Source organism: Odocoileus virginianus, chromosome 16, assembly GCF_023699985.2.
Source record: "Odocoileus virginianus isolate 20LAN1187 ecotype Illinois chromosome 16, Ovbor_1.2, whole genome shotgun sequence".
Taxonomy (NCBI): domain Eukaryota; kingdom Metazoa; phylum Chordata; class Mammalia; order Artiodactyla; family Cervidae; genus Odocoileus; species Odocoileus virginianus.
The window spans coordinates 2418999-2443027 of NC_069689.1; the positions used below are offsets into that span (position 1 = coordinate 2418999).

At 59.2% G+C, this 24029-nt stretch overlaps 1 protein-coding gene across 1 annotated transcript in view; it reads right to left on the reverse strand.

Annotated features, from left to right (window-relative positions):
- Window positions 1-431: 431 nt before the first annotated feature.
- Window positions 432-24029, reverse strand: part of PSTPIP1 (proline-serine-threonine phosphatase interacting protein 1) — a 42934-nt gene continuing 19336 nt past the window's right edge. The window contains exons 2-15 of the mRNA XM_020887472.2: window positions 20144-20244; window positions 19741-19815; window positions 11169-11203; window positions 10822-10928; window positions 9078-9140; window positions 8741-8839; window positions 7798-7843; window positions 6818-6897; window positions 6178-6276; window positions 5000-5096; window positions 4375-4465; window positions 2001-2056; window positions 1664-1797; window positions 432-738 (exon numbers count right to left, since the gene is read on the reverse strand). Of these exons, the coding sequence (XP_020743131.2) occupies window positions 607-738; window positions 1664-1797; window positions 2001-2056; window positions 4375-4465; window positions 5000-5096; window positions 6178-6276; window positions 6818-6897; window positions 7798-7843; window positions 8741-8839; window positions 9078-9140; window positions 10822-10928; window positions 11169-11203; window positions 19741-19815; window positions 20144-20244 (1215 nt within the window). The 3' untranslated portion in view covers window positions 432-606. The remainder of the gene's footprint in view (window positions 739-1663; window positions 1798-2000; window positions 2057-4374; window positions 4466-4999; window positions 5097-6177; window positions 6277-6817; window positions 6898-7797; window positions 7844-8740; window positions 8840-9077; window positions 9141-10821; window positions 10929-11168; window positions 11204-19740; window positions 19816-20143; window positions 20245-24029) is intronic.

A 24029-nucleotide genomic window follows, 5' to 3' on the forward strand; every position in this document is an offset into this window, starting at 1 on the left:
CTGTGCCACGGCCCCTTTGCCTTGGCAGACTGCCTTGTCACCTGTTTCTTGCCTGGAGCTAAGCTTGCTCATCCCCAGAATGTTCCAGGTGTTCCCTCCTCCCCGTGCTCATGCACCTGTCTGCTGCTGCCCTGCTCTAGTCCCTCTGTCCCTCGGAAGCCTGCTCTCCCCCATCCTGGCTCTCGTGGGCGTCTCCCTGATCCCTCCCTGACCCCTCCCCCATCCTCCCTGACCCCTGTGGCCTTCTCCCATTGGCGGCTGTGAGCGTGTCTCCCTGGCAGGGACCCTGTGCTAGCATACCTCCCCATCCCCAGCAGACCTGGCACAGACCCCGCTGGGGCCTCAGTGACGACACTGCAGGTGGGAAGCTCTGCTTTCCTGGACTCCTCCCCTCCTTTGCCTCCTCCCGATGGAGCACTTGGACACAGATGCCAGGAGGAAAAAGAGCACTCCTTTATTCCCTGTGGGAAGGACTGCTGGGGAGCAGCTGGCACCTTCTCTGAGGGCAGGCTCTGTCTGAGGCCCCCCTGCAAGGCCAGAGCGGTGGTGGGGTCACGGCTGGCCCCACGGACAGGACAGGTCCAGGTAGGGGCTACTGTCTCTTCCTTAAATCTTCTCCAGGTAGGAGCCAGGGACAAAACCACGCTGCCCGTTCCGTTGTACCGTCCACCAGCCGTCTTCCCCTTCCAGGATGACCTCCAGGATATCCCCTGCAGAGATGTTCAGCTCGTCGGAGTTCTGGGCAAGAGAATGAAAACACATCCGGCTGAAGGGGCCTGCTGGGAGGGCCTCTGGTCAGGCGACCCCCCCACCACCCACCCCAGGCAGTAAGTGTCTCGCAGCTGGGCTGTCAGCTGAGACATGCCAGCCTCCTGGGGCTGCAAGAGAAGGCCACTCTGGGCTAGGGCAGCCCTGGGAGACCAGCCTCTTGTCCCCTTGGTTTGTCACAAGCTGGGGCTTCTTCCCTGGCTTTTCCTCCAAGCTGCTCCCTTCTCCCGCTCCCTACCTGAGACACAACAAGCTGGCAAGTCGGGGGCAGGGGTGTTTGATATTCCCTAGGACCACCAGCCCTTGCAAGCACACCATCATTCTCCTGGGCTGTGCCCCCGCCCCAGGGGACAGGCTTTGGGAGCAGTGTAGCCAGCCAAGCCCCGAGGAGATGCCTCAGTGGATGCCAGTGGATCTGGGGACCAGCTCTGTACACCTCGCCTCAAAGCAGGGACAAATTAGAGTCTCTGGGATCTGGGTACAGCGGCCCTGTGGCTCCTTTACTCGTCCTCCCCTTGTGGGCTTCAGAAAACCAACCATGCACAGCTGAGGACCTAGTTCTGATCATGGGTGTTCTGGGCACCCATGGTCATGGGAAACAAGGCCTTAACCCACGGATGCAGAGCCTGCCCCTCAGACCACTTCCTCGGGTAGCTCCAGCTCCACCAGCTGGCTGCATATGTGCGTAGCTCACGCAGTGCCCACATCTGCCTGGACACCACGTGACCCAGGGCCTGGTGCCGTTCATCAGCTTTCATTTAGCAGGTGTGCACCAGGCCCCTCCTGAATGCCAGGTGCTATTCTAAGGGCACCCACCCCAGCACCCTCACCTGTGAGCACACCCTTGGGCATGCTGGTGTCCACCCAAGAAGGAGGGGAGGGCAGGGGGCCTCACCTGGGCCGTGTAGTCATAGAGCGCCCTATAGTCCTGGCCTGGCTTGGTGGGGGGCCCTGGCGCCTCTTGCACGGCGATGGCAGCATAGACACTCTCATTCCGGTCAGGGATAGGAGTCAGGGTCTCTGTGGAGGCTGAGTACAAAGTGAGGCCTGGCACCCACCCCTTGCAAAAATCAGTAGTCCCTGGAGGCCCGCCTGACTCACAGCGTCCCCAGACTTGCTCAGCTTCTCCCCATCCCCCAACCTCCCAGCTGCCGGAGGGCCCATCTGTGCCAAGTAGGCATCCTCTCCTCTTCCTCCCCCCAACCAGGGTGACAGTTGTCACCCCAAATTACCCGCAGAAGCCGCTGACAGTGTGGTCTTGGGACTTCCGTGCAGCAGCCCAGAAAACCTGGGGGCAGGAAGGACAGGTGAGTCGGGGGGTGGGGGGAGTAGATGAGGCAGAGAGCCCGCAAGGTCGGCCCTAGCTTCCAGGCACAGATGTGACTTATGGGGTGCCCCTCGGCATGAGGGCTCTCTGAAGGGTGGTCCCCTTCCCCCGTGGCTCTTCCCCAGCAGCACTCTCCCAGTCCCTTATTCTGCAGACGTCTGTCTTCTCAGTACTGCTCCCTGCAGGGCCAGTTTTCTCAGTACTGCTCCCCTCAGGGCCAAACTGGTGGCTCTGACACCTCTGTGCTCCAGGGCCTGGGCCCCATGCCGGCCAGACCCCTTTCCAACCCTGCCCCCACACAGGCAAAGGAGCTTCCCCCTAGAGCTCAGCCCACTCACGCCCTGCTGGGACCTTCACTAGCCTGGCCAGCCCTGCCGCTCCCCGACCACACAAAGTGGTCGTCCAGGAGGAAGTGTTGGGCTGATTCACCCCTTCCTCTATACTTGGTTCAGACCTGGACTGAGCTAGAGTCAAGCAAGTGTGTTGAATAAAAGAAAAAAAAGGTTCAAGAAGCAAGAGGCAGACCCTGGGGCACCTCGTACGGAGGCCACGTGGGCGCTCTGAGCAGAGGTGCTGAGAGCTTCCATGAGGAGAAGCTGTTGCTACTCCCCCACCCCACCTTCCTGGCCTGGTAGGTTCAAGCTGTCTGCAAAGACCAGCTTCACCAAGCAGATCGGATGGGTGCCAGGCATAGCCAGTGCCTGGGAGAGGAGTGCAGAGGCGCAGGTCATACAGGCAGAGGAGTCTGGGGAGTAGAGTGGACCGATTTGGGGTGTATAGGAGACAAGACTGAAATAGGGACCAGGCCAGACACCCAGGGGTCTTGAGGGCTCAGTCAGGGGCAGGGCCTGTAGGAAGCTGCGAGGTGGAACCCAGAGACCTTTCCCAGGGAGCGTTTGTGGAGCTGAGGGTCCAGGACAGAAGCACATGGACAGGTGAGCGTAGACTTGGCAGGTGTGGGAAGGTCTGATGCAGACTTGCCCTGCCAGGGAGGGTTAGCCCAGCAGGCTGGGGCTGGAGGGGCCGAGCTCGCCGAAAGTGTGGGCGCCCCGCCTGCCTTCCCAGGGTTGTTTACGCTCAGCTCCATTCTTCCCTCCACTCACTTGCCCTGGCCCTCCCCAGCCCTGCCTGGCTTCAGCCGCCCCACTCAGGGGTCCCTGCTTGTCCTCTCCAGCAGCCAGGCCTCCCGCTGCGGGACCGCTTTCCCTCTTTTTTCTCTCATCAGGCCCCTCCTCTCTGTCCCTTCTCAGCCCTGCCCCAGGTGAGCTCTTCAGGCCCATTGTCTAAGTGACCACCTGTGCAGGCATCTGGCCCTCACTGGGGGTGCAGGGAGGTCCGAGTCCCCTATGGTTTTGGTGTGATGGAGAGGGTGGGAATGCCCGCCTCCTAGGGTCCTCTTGTCTCAGGGTTCCTGGAGGAGCATGCCGTGGGGCCCACGAGCCTCAGAAATAAGTCATCCTCGGAGAGCCAGGAGCTCTGTCACCTCCCCCCCCACCCACGCCCACCTTTCAAAGGCAGGGCTTCCTCTGCACTAGCTTGGAGGGAGAGAGGAGGTCATGGAGGCCTGGGGATGGGGCACAGGTGCCATGTGAAGCCCACGGTGCTCCTTTAGATGCCCACAGATGGGGCACTCGGGGAAGTGACTGAGGGAGTTGGAGGGTGGGTGCACCCTGAGTGGGTTACGGTGCTCCTGGTGGGCTATCACTGTCATCACCCAAGGCCTGAGCTGGGAGGGTCCTTGGGTCTGAGTCTGCCCCCAACACTCATAGGCCCTGGGCCTAGAGGAGGTGTGTGAGCTGTGCAAGTGACATGCTGGGGCCTGTCACCAGGACCCTGGCACCTACCATAGCCAAGCCAGGGAAGGGGACTTGGAAAAAGCTGGAGAATTCTCCAAGAGTGCTGGCTGCAGGGCCCGCTCCTCTGCCCTGATCCTATGCAGCCGGTGAGGGGCCTGACAGTCTGAGACTCCAACCAGGCCAGCAGTAGAGCTCAAGGGGTGAGCCGCCTGGAGTCTCCCAGCACAGTTGCTAGTGAATAAGCAGGGTACGACTGTTTAACGCCTGGCTCCCCTTGGGCTGAGGGTGTCCTGAGGCTAGATTGAGTCTGTCTTGTCCCCCAAGAGTGCCCTGCACCTAGACCCTGGACCAGGCACACACTAGGTGCCCGGTAAATACGTGGGAAAGAGCCAGTTGCAGGAGGAGGGGCTGCCCTTTCCTGGCAGCCCGCCTCCCCCTGGCCCCGCTGTGTGTCCCAGCCGGGGGTGTCCAGCAGGCGCTCACCTCTTTATCATACCACAGGATGGCTGGACGCCAGGGCTGCTGGACAATGGGGCCACCTCCCGATCGTAGTAGTTCTGGTAAGGCACCGGCGCTGCAGGTGACAGGTGCGAGAGGCCCAGGGTGACGAGGGCGGGGCAGGCGGGACCTGTGCCCTTTGACACCTCATCCTCTCCCCCTCCGGAGGCCCAGACTAGGGCCCCACCTTCCCATCCTGGCCCTGGCCTGCCCTGGTGCTTGAGGAGGGGGCCCCCCCATCACTTCCCTGAGAGATCCCACTGTGGGTACCACCAAGATCGAACATTCTAGACTCAAGATTTAGCGATGCCAAACCGTGGAATGGAGTGGGGGCTCTGAGGAGGCTCCTGCCTCTCCCTACCCCCGCCTCCCCTTGAGTGTTAGAGTGCTCCCAGGCCCTGCCCATCCTCCCTCTCAAGGAGGCAGCACACTAAGGACGCGGCCAGGGAGGGGACGCCCTGTCCCTGACCTTCCCCCGGGCCTGGCACTCATAAGGGAGCTGTGAGCCGCCCTGCTTCTGTCTGCAATTAAGGCTCAGAGAACCCGGGCCAGGCCTTCCAGGGAAGGGGACCTGGACCCAGCAGCCATGTTGCCCACTGGTGGGCCTCACCTGGGGGCTCGGTGCCCGTGCTCTTGGCCTGGATGAAGCCGTCAATGTCGGCGTCCACGCTGCAGCCTTCCAGCGTCACCCGCACCTCTTCATAGAGCTGGGGGTGGGAGGGGGCGGAGGCTGAGGGGCCAGGCTTCACCTCCATGCCCACATTGTCAAGCCTGCCCCCCTCTTTGGGTCTGAACCCTCACCAGGGGCCTTGAGGTGTAACTGCCCCAGGCCTGCCTGAGGGGCTAGAGCCCTGGCTGCCAGCTTCTCCTGTTTCCTGAACACCTCGTGTGTGCACATTCCTTTGCATCCTTTGCATTCCTCTCCATCCTCTGTGGGAGATAGGACTTCCTCATTTATACGTGAGGAAGCTCCGGAGAGTGACTTGCCCAAGGTCACAAAGCAGGAATTGAAGTCAGTGTGCTGGGCTTTGGATCCAGCATGAGAGGATTCAGAACCCATACTCCCTTCTCTGCTACAGTGAGACCACCAGGTGGGCTCAAGTCATTTGGGGGGAAAGCCCCCAAAACTCCACACCCACGGGTAGAAAGGATGAGGCAGGTAACAGTGATGGGATCAGGGAGTCAGGGCTGAGAGAGACAGACAGCGAGGGCTGCATCAGCAGAGGTCAAGGCCCCTGGCGGGGAGATGCCCCTCTCTCCTGAGGGAGGCCCACCCGGCACATAGAGCTCAGTAAGGTGGGGGGAGCCAGGACACCCTGGAAATGTCTGGGGACAGAAGAGGGACTGAACCTTGGCTCCTGCAAGCACCAGGCCTGGAGCAGGGCAACCCCAGGGTCTCCCAGCCTCTCTGCAAACCTCTAAGGGGCTATGTCTGCCTTCCCTCCCCTTCCCTTCCCAGCAGAGGGAATAGAGCTCTGGGGCTCTGATAGAAGAGCGGAGGCCTTGGAGCAGGGGCGAGCAGAGAGGGCAGACGCCAGGGTAACAGCAAAGCACATCTTCCAGGCTAAGAGGCTGTGGCCTGCACAGTACTGAGCTCCCTGTCTCTGGGGCCTGGGGCAGAGGCTTGGTGCTGGGCTCGGAGACTCTGAGGCTCCTCAGATGACAGTCCTCAGGTGACAGAGGACTAAGGCCTGCTCACAGGCTCAGGCGGGCCTGGCTGCAGGGTCGCTCGGAGGCTGCCCTCCCCTCACGCCCCCCACCCACCCTCTCCCTGCCCTCAGCCCCCACCTCATCGTCCTTGACGCACTGCATGGAGAGCTGGTTGCAGTGCACCCAGAGGGAGTTGCGGAGGATGGTCAGCCGGTCAAACTCCTGCAGCTGGAAGGCCTGGGGAGAGATGGGGATCACTGGAGGGCTGGGCCAGGCCAGGCCCCACCCCCAGCTCAGCTAGAGTCGACCAGCCAGACCCCGCCTGCTGAAGCCACGCCTAAAGGAAGCCTAAAGGCTGGGGTCCCCACCCCCACCTCTGTGCCAGCCCTTGAGGCTTCTGGGAAGCTGAGCTGCCTGTGGGACTGTACCCCCTGCCCTTCCCCAGACTCTACCACATCCTTGGGGTGTGTCTTAAGAGGAGCACTGGACCCTGAATCCTGTCTCCCAGGCCCTGTTCATCAGCAGAGCCCAGGGAAGCTATGGGTTCTGTTCAAGCCTCAGTTGCAGCTTCAGCCAAAAGGGACAAAGGATGCCTGCCTGCCTGCAGAAAGGGACTCCAAGCACAAAGCCAGGCAGGAGCTCCCTGGGGAGGGCCTTGGAGTGAGCGGATGAGTGAACGAATGAAGGAAGGATGGCTTTCCCCCACCGCTGCCCCTCTTCCCCCATGAAGCGGCCAGAGTGGGGACGGGCATCAGCTCCGCGCCGAGGGGTCCCTCACCTCGCAGGTGGCCCGGTGCTCCTGCTCCCACTCGCTCCGCACCTTCTCCAACTGCTCGATGTTCTGTCTGTACACCCGCTCTGGAAGTGCAGGGGGTCCTCAGGGAGGCCAGCCCACCCCTGTGCCCCCTCTGTGCCCTCCTCCTCCCTGGAGAGACCTGCCCTGGCGGCTGGAGCCGCAGGTGAATGCTCATCAGGGCCCCTCACCCCGGTACCGCCCTTGGAGAGGCACTCAGTGCCCACTGTGTTCCAGCTACCTCGGGCTGCGGCAGAGCCTAAGGTCAGAGTCTGGGCCTCTCACCGTCCCACCTTCTAGATGAGAAGCTGAGGCTCAGAGCGGGCAGCCCTGGAGGAGGGTGAAGGGGAGCTTTGGGAGCTGGTGGGCTGGGAAGCCAGCGGGCTTGGACCGTGAGCTCTGTGCCCCACAGCCAAGAGAGCACCTGGGTGTTGGGACAGGCGGTGTGGCAGAAGGCAGAGCTGTGTCAGCAGAGATGAGGGGTGTTGGGATCTTCTGGCATCAGGAGGAGGATAGACGAGACAGATGCCCAGAGAAGGCTGTGATGTGTCTCAGTGTGTATGAGAGAGAGAGGTATATGTGCAATGAGTGGGCCTGTCTCCCTCGATCAGTGGCTATGAAAGTCCTGAGCCCTGGAGCCAGATGGCTTGCATTCAAATACAGTTACACCACTTATTGGCTGTGTGACCTTGGGCAAGTTAAATAACCTCTCTGTGCCACAGTTTCCTTACCTGTTAAGAAAGGGGGATAGTAACAGTGAACACCTCATAAGATTGTTTGTGAGCATTAGTTAAAAGACGCAAAGCACCATGAACAGTGCTGGCAAATGTGAGAAAACAAATTTTTCGTTTTACTTGCATAAGGAAGCAAGAGTGAGGAGTATGGGACTGTGTCCCAAGGGTGAAGGAAGTGTGCTGTCCAGGCTGCCCCACTCCCTAAGCTGAGAAGGTGGGCTAGCCGCTTACCTGCCTCCATGGCTGAGTCCTTGCACTGCTTGGCTTTGTTCTGGCTCTGAGGAGGCAGAGGGAAAGCGGCCCTGAGGCCCGGCCCCGAGCACCTCCCAGCCCAGACCTTGGGCTCCTGGCCTCCCTGGGCCACCCTGAAGGGCGTCTGTCACACCCTCCCTGGCCCCCTCTCACAGGGCAGGGCGAGCAGATGCTAACCCTGAAGGGGACACTCTGGAACCAGTTGTGGGCAAGCTCCATCATTAACTCCAGCCTCACCCCACAAAGGACCACAGGCTGTTTCCAATAAAACAGGAATAAAACAGAAACCTGGTCATGCAGACACATGTGCAAACTAGACCTGGAGACCCAGAGGAAGAAGTGTAGACCAGGGCCAGGCCCTGGGGCTAGACAGCCACTGCTGGACCTGCTGGTTGGGGCTTGGGCTCTGTCCCTGACTTGCCGCCACCAACTGACCTCAGGCCCCTGCCCTCTCTGGGCCTCAGCTTTCCTGTCTGTGCAATGGGCCAAATGTGTTCTTGGGTCCTGGGAGCTTTGACATTCCCACCCTGGCCAAGAGGCCAGAGTCGTTAAGAGCTTGGGTTCTGGACAACCTGGGTTTGGGGTCCTTTCTCTGTTCCTGCATGGCTCTGAGACCTTGGACAAGTCACTCACCACCACTGGGCCTGTTTCCTCTCTGGGACATGGGCCTACTGAGCCCTTCTCTGAAGAGTTGGGTGAGGGTTAGCGTCTGCTCTCACGGCCCTGTGAGCTCTGGGCCTGGGCTGCAATGGGTCTGCTCTGAGGACTGGGTCATTGGGTGCAGCCTGGAGATGGCAAAGGGGATCAAACCGTCCATCTAGACCCTGAGATTCTAGGAAACCTTGCCTGGGGGTGTCTGCGGCACCCCTTCCTGCCCTGCCCCAGCCCCATGACATCAGCCCGCCTCAGTGACTCCACGCACCTTCTCCACCTGCTTCTGCTGACCGTTGGTGCTAATGCGCTCAAAGGCCTGTTCAGCATCGTCTGCATCCCGGCACTTCTGCTCATACGTCTTCTTGGACTGTGGGTGTGGAGGCGTGTGACTTGGGGGCCCCAGGGTGAGGCTCCTGAGCCCGACCTCCCTTCTCCCTGCCAGGGGCTGTAGATGAAAAGGGGGCCTCCACACCAGGGACAGAGATCTGCAGCTCCAGGAACCCGACAGGCCGCTGTGCCTGTTGCTGGATGGAAGCCTGAGGCCAACCCGGTCCCAGGGCTCCTGGGATCCACACCCCAAACCCGGCCGCCCCTTCCAGGCTCACCTCCATGGCCTTCTTGTGCAGCGACAGCTTGCTCTTCTGGACACGGTCCATGACAGCCTCGTACTGCAGGGGACATGAGGCTCTGAGCGTGGGGGTGTCAGGACGCTCCCCTAGGCCAAGAGGACGGGGTGTCCCTGGGAGGAGGCCCAGCCTCCCCTCCTGGCTCTGAGGGGGCAGTGAGAGATGCCCTCCCCCTCCATCAGCCTGCTCTCTCACAACTGCTGCTCCCAACAGAAGGCTAGAGGAGCCCGGGGCATGGATGCACCCCAGGTATCCTCTCCCTGCAAACTAGCCCGCCCAGCCAGGACTTGGTCGCTAGCCAGAGAATACCCAGCCTACACACACATGCGCATGCACACACACTGTCCTTCACTCACAAGCCTCTGTAACCACACATAGCAATCACACCCGTGGGGACCCCAGCCACACTGTAGAAGGTGTCGCTCTGTCCGAAATAGCTTTTGCAGACATCACAGCCTCACCGGCCACAGGAAAGCTTGAAATAGCCATCCCGGGGCCTCGGAGATGCTCTGCAGGCAAGTCCCAGCTCAGAGAGGTCACCTGCTCCAGCACCTCAAGGCTGGGCTGATGTGTGGGGGTGGGCTTTGAGGGCCCACTGTCTGCTCAGGAACCCAAATTTAGAATCCCGAAAGCCTCAGGCCCCAGGTGGGCAGACAGAGAGTACAGCCACGTGAAATTTCTGTGGTCAGAGTCACTCATCGGAGCCGGCACCCTGCCTGTGAAGACCGAGAGGGGCCTGGTTCTGGGTTGGGTCCCTGAAGCTCGGGAGGTGGAATAAGCGTCCCATCTTGCAAGAGGGAAACTGAGGCAGAGAGGGGGTAAGTGGCTTGGCCAGGACACCCAGCCCCAGGCTGGCCCCAGGCATGAACTGTTGCTCTTTTTCCCCTTCATGAGTCAGTTGTGTAGAAGTTTCCATTTTCAATTCTTTGGACAGTGTACAAAGATGCTCCCTCTCCAAGAAGTGTTTCTGCGTGCTGGCCTCTCCCACCCTGTCCAAGTTCCACCCTCATCACTGAGGCCCTGAGAGGCTGATCCTGTGTCCACACCTGCCTTCCCAGAGGGCCACATACTCAGCCAATCAGAGTCTCAGGCTTGGGAGGGGGCACTGGGACACGGGGTACCAACCCCACTTCTCATCCAAATTCTGCAGCTTCTCTGACAAGTCACCTCCAGTCTCTGTTTACATACCTCCCACGATGGAACCTCACTTCCTTTCCATGCATTGAGGGACAGCTGTCCCCTGCAGATGGTGAAGAATACCCTGGGATGCTAGGGCAAGCTCAACACTGCCCATTCCCCGCAAGCTCTGTCCACCTCGGCCTCAGGCAGCCCTGCAGAGTGGCTGCAGTGACAGCCCCCAGGTCTTCCTTTCTCCCAGATAAGCACAGTTTCTGGTGACTCCCTAACTTAGGTTGCCTCCTTTGGATACTCCCAAGTTGCCACATACCCTCCATAGCCTGCTATAACGGGATGATCGAAAAGGCCCATGCCCTTCGCTCTTGGCATGAGACACCTCAGTGGGAAGAGCCCGGGGGGGCCTTCAGGCTGGAGAGCTGGGCCCTGGTTCCAGCGCCAGGCCTCTGTCCACACTCTTCTCTCCTCCAGACCACCATCACCCCCAAGCCTGGGGTGCTGCCCCGCCCTCCATCATGAGAGGCCAGCCTCCATTACCCCTGCAGTGACCACCGCAGTCTCCCACTGGGCCCCCCAGCACCCGCCTCACCTTCTTCCTCTGCTCCTTCTGCCTCTCACGGAACTCCTCCAGGCTCCGCAGCTCCTCACGCAGGGCCAGGGCCAGCTGGATGTGGGAGCTGCCCACATTCTCCATTTCTGGGGGCAGAGTAAGGACACTGGTCCTTGGCATCAGACCTGATGGGCCCCAACCAGTGACACACTCGCCCCTGCCTGGACCAGCCTAGCCCCAGCCCCACAGCTTGTCTCTGTCACCCCCAAGTCCTCCACCAGCCTCAGTTCCCAACCAGAATCCACCCGTCCCCATCGGTGGGGATCTGGTGTTCCCCGAAGGTCCTGTCCCCCTGCAGCCCAGGATGGGGAACAGGCGGGACTTACGCTGCTTGAGAGAGTCAAAGGAGGCCCTCAGGGAGCTGCAAAACAGAAAGACCAGGGTCGGTAGGAGGACAGTGAAGGGGGACCTGAAGTCCTGGCTGGGCCCAGGGATTTTATTTTGGCGGGAGGACCCTGGGTCACTCATACACGCTGACCTAGACCCAGGGGACCTTCACTCTGACTCAGAACTCAAGCTGGGATTTCTGGAATGCAAAGCCTCTCTTTGGAAATTACAAAGCAATCGACGCCCGCCCCCCCGCCCCCCAATGCTCTCGGCTTCTGCACATCTTCAGGCCCTCCCCCTCTCCTGGGGCCCCTCCCCCATAGTCCTCTCCCAGATGAACTGAAGCAGGAGAGGGTGGGGTTCAGACCTGGCAGGGCGCCTGAGAACCTCTTGGAGGGAGATGAAGGGCGGCTGCAGGGGAAGATGGTGACAAACGGGGCAGAGGTGCTGAAGGGGAGAGCTGGAGGGGCCTTCGGGCAGGAAGGACGGGGTGCACAGTTGAGCACAGCGAGAAGCTGGAGGGCTGGCTCCCTGGCCCCTGGCTTGGTGGCTGAGAGGATGGGGGTGACACCTCGAGAGGGCCCAGGAGAGGATATGGGGGGTTACTTCAGGGTGCGCTGAGCTTGAGAAAACCCAGGAGGAGGTGTCAGGAGGCACCAGTCTGAATCAGACATGCAGGAGCTGCCCCCTCCAGGGAGGACACCAAGGAGGAAGCCAAGGGAAGGAGCTGGCTAAACATGGCAAGTGTGGAGGTGACGCCGAGCGTAGGGTTGCCAGGTGGCATAAATAAAAATACAGGACACCCAGTTAAGTTCAAATTTCAGATAGACAACAAAAGCTTTGAATGTAAACATGGCCCATGTAATATATAGAACATACTTACCTTTTTAAAATATGTGTTATCTGAAGCTTAATGGGACAGTCTATATTTTATCTGGCAGTCCTGCCAAGGGGGCTGTCACCCAGAGCTACGAACAGAGGTGAGGTCTGAGCTAAGATGTCGGAGCTCTCTCAGGACCCAGCCCTGTCTGGTGCTGATGGGTAAGGGGCACCTTGGTCAGAAGAGGACTGATGGGAAAGTGCATCTCCCAACCCATCCGCTCTCCAGCAGGGGCCTCTCTGAGGGGCGAGCTCCCACTCCTGGCAGAGGAGGGAGGTGGCTTGGAATCCCAGGTAAGGAACCTGGCTAGAGCTTCCTGCCCTCGACTTCCATGTGTGTTAGAAGCAGACCCTGGAGCCAGATGCCTGGGTTCATTCCAAGCTGTGCCACACACTCTCTGTATGACCTTAGACAAATGGCCTAGCCTCTCTATGCCTCAGTTTTCCCTTCTATAAAATGGGGATAATGATATCACAAGCAAAACAGTTGTGAAGGTTAAATGAATTTATATGCATAAACGTCTCTTAAGACCTGGTGCAAAGCAGATGCTCTGCAAGCGTTGCTGTCATTGTGCTACCCTCCCCTGAGCCCACATCTGCACAGCCTGACCAGTCCTGGGGGTCCCCCAGGCCCCTGAACCTGGCCTGAGCTCTACCTTCTAAATGCCCCACCTAAGAGCTTACCACACGCCCCCCCCATCAGAAACGCCCACTGAATTCACCTTCAGGTTGGAGGCGTCCCCTTGAAGCAGCCCCCTAGATTGGGCTCCCTTCCTGGCACCCCCTACAGCCCTGTGGGCTGGTGGGTGCCGAGTCTCCAAGTGCACAGAGACGGTGTGTGGAGGTTGCTGACTGGCTCTGAAGTGAGGCTTGTCTACACTCAAGGGTAAAATTCTCTGCTCTGACTATGGCCCTTTACCAAAGGAGGCAAAAATATGCCGCCGCTCCTTGCTCAGCAGGCCACCTGAGGAACCACAGCCAGTGAGGCTGATGGTGGCTCAGAGGGTAAAGAAAGAAGTGAAAGTGAAGTCACTCAGTCGTGTCTGACTCTTTGCAACTCCATGGACACCAGGCTCCTCCGTCCATGGGATTTTCTAGGCAAGAGTACTGGAGTGGGTTGCCATTTCCTTCTCCAGGGAATCTTCCCGACCCAGGGATTGAACCCAGGTCTCCTGCATTGTACACACACTTTACTATCTGAACCACAGAGGGTAAAGAATCTGCTTGCAATTCAGGAGACCTGGGCTCAGTCTCTGGGTCAGGAAGATCTCTGGGAGAAGGGAATGGCAACCCACTCCAGTATTCTTGCCTGGAGAATTCCACGGACAGAAGAGCCTAACAGGTCCATGGGGTCATAAAGAGTCAGACATGACTGACGACACACACACATGCACACACATACACACACACACACACGCCAAAGCTTGCCGGGTGAGGCGTCCGGTCACTGGCTGCATCCCTCTGCAGAGCAGCGTGCCTGCCCCCTGGTGGCCATATGACCACATGACACCCAGCGATACAGCCCCGCCCACCCGCCTGCATGCCTGTGAGCGTGCGTGCTGCGCCGCTTCAGTCGTGTATGACTCTTTTCAACCCTATGGACGGTAGCCCTCCAGTCTCCTCTGTCCATGGGATTCTCCAGGCAAGAATCCTGGACTGGATCGCCATGCCCTCCTCCAGGGGATCTTCCTGGACCAAATTGCAATTCACTTCCTGGATCAAACCCGCGTTCTGTTTTGTCTCCTGCATTAACAGCGAGGTTCTTCACCACTAGCACCACATGTGACTTCACCCGCCAGCATCTCCTCACCATCCTTGCAAGGCAGACTTCACAAGGGGCTCCCTCCTCCCATGGGGACACAGGAGGCTGCCCAGCAGAGCAGCAGCATCACCTGGGAGTTTCTTGGAAGCCAGCTTCTCGGGCTCCACTGCTGTCCTCCGGGAGCCGAAGCTCAGAGGTGGGGCCTAGCACACTGTTTCAACAAGCCCCTGGGTGCTGCTGAGGTACGTTCCAGTGCTGGCCTCATTATTTAACACTCACAACTCTGCCAGGCAGGGAGGGCACCATCATTAGCCCCATTTCACAGATGAGAAAAACAAAGGTCAGAGAGGTGACAAAGCTGACCATGGCTGCACAACTGGTAAGAGGTGTAACCTTCTGCTTCTTACCAGAGGAAGGAAGGGGTGATGGCAGGGTGACCCCACCTGCCTTGGTAGGGGGTGGAGAGGTCAGGACTCTGACAGAACTGACACTTCCCCAGTGGTTACACCTCCTTCTCGCACATGCATCTCCTGCCTCAGTCTCCCCATTTACGGTTAGAGCCTCTCTAGGCCCAGCACGGCCACGTCTCTACACCCCAGCCCTCACCCACAACGTGACTACATCCTGCCCAGACCCCTCCTGCAACCTACTGGTCCTCACTTCCCTTTGGCCCTCACATCTCACAGACAACTCAGAGTGTCCGAAACTGGGCTCTTCACCCTGCACACCTGCTCCTCCCACGGGGCTCCCTGCTCAGCAAAGGTACCACCGCCTACCAGGTTACGCACACCTCCCCCTGCATCACCTTCCCTTATTCACCTCCCAAATCTATCCATCCGCCTCTTACTGCCACCACCCTAGTCCCTGCCCCATCACCTCCTTCCCTCCTACTTCACTCCTCATCTCTTACCCTTGTTCTTTGCCCAGTCATTTGGCCAGTTTCTCCTATATACCGTGTTCCCTCTTGCCCCAGGGCCTTTGCACATGCTAATTCCCTATGTGCAGCATCTTTGCCTGGCTCTCCCTTCTGTCTCTTCTGAGCACGTGTTCCTGTTGTCATCCTAGGCTGACACATTGTCTATCACTGCACTGAAATAAGAGCCTAGTGAACGCTTGGTTCCTCTCCCCATTGTCCCCAGGATCACAGCCCAGTGCATTAAACTCAATACTCAATAAACCCCAAGGCCTTGCTCAACTTCAGACCACTCAGAGAAATCATCACCAAGATTTCCCAGAGACTTTCGAACTGTGGTGCTGAAGAAGACTCTTTGAGAGCCCATTGGACTGCAAGGAAATCAACCCTGAATATTCATTGGAAGGACTGATGCCGAAGCTCCAGTACTTTGGCCACCTGATGCGAAGAGACGACTCATTATTAGGCCCTGATGCCAGGAAAGATTGAGGGCAATAGGAGAAGGGGACGACAGAGGATGAGATGGTTGGATGGCATCACTGATTCAGTGGACATGAGTTTGAGCGAGCTCTGGGAGATGGTGAAGGACAGGGATGCCTGGCGTGCTGCAGTCCACTGGGTCACAAAGAGTCGGACACAACCGAGCAACCGAACAACAACTGCTCTCCTGTGTCTCCACCATGTGTCAAGGCTGGGAACCCCTTGCAGGCCTCTGCCCTCTGTTGTCAGTCCCCAGTGTCCGCCTGTTAACTCTTCCCATTGCCCTTTGCAACCTGGCTCTCGGGACACTCAGCCCAGAATTCTGTTTCAGACAGTTTGAATTTCCAGAAGTGTCTCCTTCTGTACTTCTGTCCCACCATGTGACCCACACCATCTCATGACCCCTGCTTTGCCATCCTCACCCCTGCCCCCTGCCAGCCACGAGGCTCCTTCCTCCCAGCTCCCCTCACTGCCCCACGCCCCTGCTGGAGGCTGGAGGCTGACCTCCTTAGAGGAGGAGGAGCCCTGATAAGAACCGGGGCCCCCTCTCTCACTGCAGTATCCTCAGTGATACCTTCTTTCTCTGAGCTCAGAGGAAGAGAGATGATGGGAAAAAAAAACAAAAAAACCCTTCTGAGAGGAAAGCAGTGTCTTAGGCTTGACAACTGGGGGCGAAGCAGGGACATAAGCGTTTAAGGATTCAAGTGGGGGCTGTCCTTGCTCACAGGTACTATTGGGTTGGCCAAAAAATTCAGTTGGGTATTTCATAACATGGAAAAATCGGAAAGAAATTTTGGCCAACCCAATACAAACAGATGCACAGGAAACTGACCCCAGCCCTGCCTCGATCCCCCTTCTTTTCCTGAATCCCGACCCTGGCAGATTCCACGGGTGGTGCAGCACTCAGCGCCCTACCCGGGGCAGGGTGAGCAAGAGCGGGAGATGACAGCTTTCTGGGGGAGGCAGTATTTCAGGCAGAATTCACAGGAGAAACATGAGGGCATCAGTCAGAGCAAAGGCCCCAAGGTCAGAAGGAGAGTCAAGGTGAGCTTTCTGCAGGGTTGGACGTGTGCTTTAGGCAATACTGATAAGCCGCCTGCACCCACCTAGTGCTTCTTTAAAAGGCACCGAAAGAGCTTGTGGGAATTCCCTGAGCTGGGGACCTTATCTGTGTGTCCCTCATTGCCACTGCCCAGCAGATGCTTGCTGAGCTCATGTGTGAAGGAGGTGAGCGCTAAAAGTCACCTGAAGGCCAGAATAACCTCATCTCAATGTTTGTGGCTGAGTCTCAGACCTTCTGGCCAATCTGAGGTCAGGGGATGACGCAGAAATGCTCTGTCTTCAGGCGGCAGGGGTGGGGGTGTCTGGACGGCTGCCCCCTCTCAGCTCTCACTGGGCTATTTCTGGGGTCACAGAAGCCCTTGGCTTTGGTCCTCCTCCTCCACCCCGTTCAGTCTATGCACCCTCAGCCCCCTCCACTCATCCTCAGAGGCTGAGAATAAGCATCCCATGGGAGACAGGGGGCTTGGCCATGAGGAGGCACAGGGCTACCCCCCTCCCCGAGTGGCAGATGGGCCTTGGAAGATGAGCTTCCAGCCCCCACGTGGAATAGCCAAGCCAGCTTTGCCAGGTGCCAACCTCACACACAAGCTCACAGTCTCCATGGCAACAAGGAAGCGACCCATGTTGTCATGGTTGCCACTCACCCTACGCACAGAGAGCCCCTCCAGGTTGGTGTGGAACAGGGTGACCTGGTCTAAGCCAAAACGCTGACAGGCAGGCAAGGCCAGAGTGTCTAGGAGAGCTTCCTGGAGGAGGTGGGGCATGAGAGGGTCCTGAAGGAAGGTTCTGATGCAAAAGACCGGGGACGAGAGTGAGGTCACCCCCAGTGGGCTAGACCCCAGATTCAGAACAGTGGGGCCCTGTATTTTATTTTAAAACCTTTGAGTCCTCATACCAACAACACAGCTTGGGGCATGGCACACACTTAGATGGATGATGGATGCTTGACCCATAGTTAAAGAAAGCAATGACTTCATGATCTCACCTTAGGACACACCTCAAGGAGCAACACTGATTAAGCACCTTCGTGCATCGTCAGCTGAGCTGGGAGCTGCAAGGGAGCAGGGCCCTAAGGGAAGCAGCAGGTGGGCTGGGATAGTCCAACCCCGCCTCCTGCTTCTCTGGCTCTAAATGTGCCCTGAGCTTTCCAGCCTCCAGCCTTTGTCCATGGTCCTCTCCCAGGAGGTGCCCTCCACTCTGCCCTGCTCCTCTGGCCGCTCCAGCTCACTGGGGAACTCGGGATGGGGCTGCTTCTCACATGCACTGCTCCCAGCCTGCTCTGGAACCTGTGCAAGGGGCAATGAGGCCCCTGTGGGTTTTGTTCCTGCCTCTCCTGCTGCTGGGGAGGCTGAGCCCTGGGGCCTGGCCCTGCCAGCCCACACTCCAGCTCCTAAGTGGTAGGCAGCAAGGTGGACCCTGACTCTGAGCTCCCCGCCCTGGCCTGGGGCTCCACCCTGGTGCTCCCACCTCAGAGGGAGGCTGTCCCTCCAGGGGCCCCACCCTCCAGCTCTCTGGGCCAGAGAAGGGCTGGGCCTCAGAGGAAATGGTCTAGACAGGCCAGGCAGTCTCCTCAGCCCTAAACTAAGCCAGGTGACCCCAATTTGTCTGACTCATGGAGGGGCCCATGAGAGCGTAATGACCCTCAATGTTTCTCAAGTACCACTGTGGCTTAGGGCTCTCTGCTTGACATTGTGACTGCCCAGAGGAACTCATGACTGTGACTTTTCCCAGCTGAGGACCCAGGACTCAGAGAGGGGGAGTGACCACTCCAGAGTCACAAAGCATATAGGGTAGGGCAGACCTTGTCCCACTTGGCCTCCTACAGCCACACACCCAGAGCCTCGCCCTGGCCACTTCATGGCTCTAAAGATAGGGCCAGACACTGTGCCCCTCTGCACCCTTCCCACTGCCCACCCGGCTCCTTTCCACTTCATCCTCTTCACTGCTGGCTTCTCCTTCCCTGTTTTAAGTCCCCTGTGACTCACAGCCCCCTGAGCGTGCCTCACATTTTCCGCCTCCAGCCTGGCCTCCCACTGTGGCCCTGCCTGGAGCACCCGATCCATATCCCCCAGTAGGGCTTGTCTCTCGCTGGGAAAGTTCTCCTTTTCCAGCAGCCCTGGGAGGTCAGGAGGCGGGACTCCTGGATCATGCTCCCTTGATTCCACCCCTGCCTGGGAAGACAAAGAAGGTCCCCATTCATTTTCCTTACTGCGTCCTGGTAAGGAATGCCCTCCCCTGAGTACCCAGCCTGTACTCAGCCTCAGTCCTGCCATTTTTATCTGCTCAACAGCCCACTGGAGCGGATAGATGAGAACCCAACTCAGAGAGGTTAAGTGGCTTGCCCACAGTCACACAGCTCATAAAGGCCAAGCGGGGACTAGAGCTCCTACATTCTTACTCCTGGAGCTGCGTTCACGCTTTCTGCTCCAAGGCAGGACCCTTGGGCATTGAGCATCCACATCTCCTGGCTCATACCACTCTTCAACCTTCCTCTAGCCTTCCCCGAGTCCTCTCTGGCTCCAGGTTCCAGGTTGGAAGCAGGGTCGCCTGTGTCTTTAGGAGACCTGGAGAGTGTTGTTTATTCATCTCAAATGAGGGGACCGGGTTCCAGTCTTTGCAGCTGACAGGCTCCGTCCGGGGCCACTTTCCTTGAGCAGAGCCAGACCCCCGTGGGGAACAGGGGGCAGGGGTTGCTATGGCAACCGCGGGCTGGGTCGGGTCTCTGGGCTCCTGGGTAGGAGGAGGAGGAGGACTCAGTCGAGCCCTTCCAGGACGTGGAGTCCTATCCGCCCCTTGGCCTGACTCAGTCCTCACCCAGCAGGGAGAGTCCACCCTTCCTCACCACCGCTGGAACCTTCTCCTTAGCTGCCCTCAAATTGAAACTCTCTCTGCACCTGCATCCCTCTCACAGTCTGCATGCAGAGGCGTCGGCCCCGGGGCTTCCCAGCAGCAACTGCCCTCCCAGCCAGGCCCGGGCAGCCCTGGACACACCTCACCCTCTGAGGAAGGCTGCAGTGTCATCCCCTCACTGAGGAGGAAACAGAAACCCTGAGTGTCAGTGACCAAACCCCCCTCAAGGCCACATGGCCGACGGGTGAGGAGCTGGCACCCCCCCTCTGGCCACACGTCCCTCCTGGAAGCCCGAGCTGAGCCAGTGCTGCGGGGGCGCGGCAGCCAGTGGGGTCCTGTCACCCCTCGCGGGGGCTCTCAGGACTTGGATGGAGACCCCCAGGGAGTGTGGGCTGTGCCCCTTGCCCAGGGTCTCCTGGGTGTTCAGACTGCGGACTTTTCTCTCCCACAAAGAACCTGAGCGTGCCCAGGGTGCCCAGCAACGAATAGAGCTGCCTGCCAGCCACCCTGCCCCGGGAGCCACTCAGACCCTCGCCGGCCCTCCCCATCCAGCCCACCCCGGGAAGCCCTGAACCCTGTCGAAAGGCCCAGAGAGTGCCTGGGGAAGCAGGCGGGGCGCCCTTACTTGATCTCCGTCTGGCCGCCTGCCTTGCGGGCGATCTGCACCAGTTCCTTTCCGTACCGCTCCTCTGCCTGGGCCCTGCAACGACAAACCCCCGGGTACCGGTCTTGTCCACGGCTGCCGCCTGAGGCTCACCCTCAGATGGGCGCAGCCGGGTCACAAGGTCTGCCCGCGCGGGACTCTGGCCCTGCGGACGCCTCCTTGAGATGGTTAAGCCTCCGGCCCTTCCTCTAAATAAATGTTGGCTGAATTCAAGCACATCTGATGGGACATCAGATACATTTGCCCACTTCGGGGAAGGCCCAGGCTGGGAAAAACAGGGGAATCACACCCCTGACTTCTTAGAGCAGGGGTGGCCTGCAGGGGCCAGGCTGGCCTGGGGGCTCCCTCCCCTCCCGGCGCTCACCTCTGTCTCAGCAGCTCCTCCACGTCCTTGCACATCTTCCTGCCGTCCAGCAGCCGCTGCAGCAACACTTCGTAGCCCGTGTGGGCGGTGAAGTCCCTGCACTGGGATGCAGGATAGAGGGCGCGTGAGGGCCACTGCCGGGGAACGGACCCCGCTGACCGCCGCCGGGACCCGGCTTCCCTGTCAGCCTCCATCTCCCCTAAGGACGAGCTCTTCCTTAGCATGTGGCTTCACCCAGGCACACAGTGGGTCCCCTGATCGGTGGAGGCACCAGGGGGAGCCCTGCGGGGATCAGAGCTCACAGTCAGGACGCTCTAACCTAAGACGGCCTTGGGAAGGGCCCCCACCACAAGGCCCCGTGATGACAGCCTTGGGGGGTGCCTGGCACCGTTCGCCCCTGTCGCCTTCTCAAGAACACTCTTATCTCAGGTGCCCAAGTGAGAAAACTGAGGCACAGATGGGTGAGGTGTACCCAGGGTGACGCAGCCTGAAAGCGGCAGGCCTGGCATTGAACCCAGGCTGTCTCAGGCCCACACCTTTCAGTCCTACCCTCTACGGCCTCTGCAGAGAACAGCAATTGCCGTTCTCTGACAATCCACCGTGTGCTGGACGCCACATCGGGCTCAACCTGTGGGCTCAGGGGATCCTCCTGCACCCACTGGGTGGAGTGAACATCGAGGGTCAGGGTCCGGCTCTCACGGTGCTGAGAGTCGGGTTTCTGTGCCTCTCAGCCTGGCTCCCATCCATTTTTGTCCCCCATCCATTCTTGAGGAAGGACCCCAACCCACCAGGGTGCTCGGCCAGGCAACTGGGCAGTCCCATAAGGCAGCACCTACTTGTTTTCTTTTCCATTTCCACAGACCATCCCCCATCATGAGCCACAGAGATGGGGGGAAGGAAGCCCCCACTTCCCTAATGCACACTCCACAGCCCCATCTCAGAGCTTAGTGAATCAGCAGGTCTTTCCCAAGGCGGCACACACTTGAGTCAAGAGCTGGCCATGTTGCCCCATGCCTCCCCTCAAATGCTGTGTTGTGGGTGTGTGGGGAAAGGTGGGGAGAAGTCTAAATCAAGGAGAGCTTCCTGCAGGAAGAGGTATTTGAGCTCGGCTCTGGGCTTCACAGGTGGCGCTAGTGGCAAAGAACCCGCCGGCCAGTGCAGGAGACATAAGAAACATGGGTTCAATCCCTGGGTTGGGAAGATCCCCTGGAGGAAGAAACAGCAACCGATTCCAGTATTCTTGCCTGGAGGGTCCCAGGGACAGAAGAGCCTGGCAGACTAGAGTCCATGGGGTTGCAAAGAGTCAGACACGACTGAAGCAACTTAGCATGCACTGGGAAGAGAAGGTGGTGTTTTTTCAAGGTCTAAGGAGAATCGGACACGGTAGAGAAAGGCAGAGAGGCCACAAATTGTACCAGCTGGCCCCGTGACAATCCCAGCCCACCTTCAGTCAACTCAGAACAGTGGAATCTGCTGGCCCACAGAATGGTTAGGATCCCAAGTGCATGCCTCCTCCATAAGCAGCCCTAGAAGTTCCCAAGACCAGGCTCAGCTGCCCACAGGCTGATGAGCAGCGGGCCTGGGTCTTGGTTGGCTACTCAGGGCCCCAGGCAGAGTGGTCATCCCCCAAGCCCCACATGCCTCTCTGCCCCAGCATCTAGGCTGGTGTGGCTGCCCCAGGCTCCATTTCTGTAGCTTTCGTGGGCCACTCGCTACTAACCAGGCAGCAGACCACAGCTTCCTGCCCCAGCCTCCCCACCCTGCCCCTGCGGACCCCCAAGACAAAAGCCAGCGGCAGCCAGGGAGGAAGACGGATCCTTTCTGCTCCTTCCCCGGCCTTGCCCTCTCCCCCTTAGGGCTCACTCTGAGCTGGAAACTACAGACCACCAGAACTAGGAAGCGTCTTGTCCCATGTCCCTCAGTCCTTGGGGAAACTGAGGCCTAGAGAGGGGAAGATGCGCCTGAGGTCCCATAGGCAGAGCCGGAGGAGGACCTGAACTTGCAGGCCCTGTTGTTACCCCGCCATGCCTCTTGGGGAGGGGAGGGCTGACCAAGCCCAGCCCCGCAGCAGACTCTCTGCTCTTTCCTCCCAGCCCCCGCTCCCCAGAGGAACCCCACTGTCATTTCAGAGACCCCCGAGTAGAAAGAGAAGCAAAACCAAACCTACATTGGCCATTCTGGAGGAGGTGGCAGGCAGAGGGGCCCTGCAGGTGGGGTCCTCGGAGCTCAAGTCCCCGAAGTTCTGCAGACTCTAGAATCTGGCCCAGCCTTGACTCAGAGCAGGTGGGGCTTCGGCTGGGTGAGCCACCGTCACCAGTGACTATGTTGTTCCAAGGAAGTGCCGGACTCCCTGGGGGCTGTTCTCAGCTGGCCTGCACGGCCCCCCCGGCCACCCCACCTCAGCTGCCTCCTCCAGGGCTTCTGACTCAGGCCTCAGAGCGGGGCAGAGTGGGGCTCAGGAAGCTGCCGAGGAAACTGATCAGTTAATCGATCAGTCCTGCAGGCTCCCCGCCCTCCAGGGGCCCACTCTGGCCTTTCCTCCCGGCATCTACCTAGCCACAGCCCGTAGGTATCCTGGGTTCGCTTTCAACCCCCTCTTTACAGGCTCAGATGGACATTTCCACAGTGTGGAAGCTACGAGAAGGCAGGGCCTCCCACCTCTCTGTGTCCCCCTGCAGCCTCTGTCACCTGAGACCTGTCTCTGGCCTTGCCTTCGGTGAAATAGCCATTTATTGAGTCCACCAGCCACACACGATACCAAGAATATCACAGCTGTTTTCTTATTGCAAAACAGCACACACCCAGGGAGTTAAGGATGATGAGGAGGAGGAGGAGAGGGTAAGTGATTGCCCAGGTTCCCTCAGCTGGTAAAGATCAGAATCTAAGCTATGAACGCAGGCCAGCTTGTCCTCCAGGCTTCCCAGGGACCCTAGTGGTATAGAAGCCACCTGCCAGTGCAGGAGACATGAGAGACGCAGGTTCGATCCCTGGGTTGGGAAGATCCCCTGGCGGAGGGCGTGGCTACCCCCTCCAGTGTTCCTGCCTGGAGACTCCCATGGACAGAGGAGCCTAGCGGGCTGACAGTCCATAGGGTCTCCAAGAGTTGGACACGACTGGAGTGAGTGAGCACACGCGCAGTTCGTCCCCAAACCTACATCAGACATTCAGTCCAGTTCAGACACAGTCCAGCAACTCTGTTACATTTTGAAACATCAAAAAAAAAAAACTTTTGAAGATGATTACTCAGACTCCCTCTGCCTCAAACCAAAGCCGTGTTTCCGTCTGTCATTCAGTTACCATGGATTCTCAGAGGCCAGCTCCGTGCCCAGCCTGGGTCAGAGGATCGCTGCCTTGGAGAAGGGCCGGCTGGCTCTGCAGATGTGAGCGGGGAGCCAGCAAGCAGCCAGAGGCCCCACCCTCGCCATGTGGCACCTAGGGCGGTCCACCCCAGGGCAGGGTGCCAGGTGGCAGGCAGATGCAGCCCCCTCCTGGGGAGACCTCCCCCAAGCCGGATGTGGGACCCCAGGCCTTGCCATCCACGCTGGGTGGCCATTCTTGGCCTCCCTTGCCCCACACTCATCAGATCAGGGCTACAGAAGGTGTTCCAGGCTGCTCCAGACAGAGGAAGCATATTCCTGCCTCCACCTGAAGGCATTCAAGAGGCCTGCGTGCTTGGGGCTCTGGGCTCTGCTCAGGGATGGCCCACCTGCTCCCTTGGCTGGATGGCCCTGGATGTGAGCCACAGTCCAGGCCGGCAAGCCGGCCCCAGCCCTGCCATGCCCCCACTGAACAGCTTCAGAGGGAGCCTTTGTACCCACTGCCACTTCCTCCTTATCACACCCATAGCATTCTTGGTGGCTGCATTGGCTGGGCCACAGAGACCAGA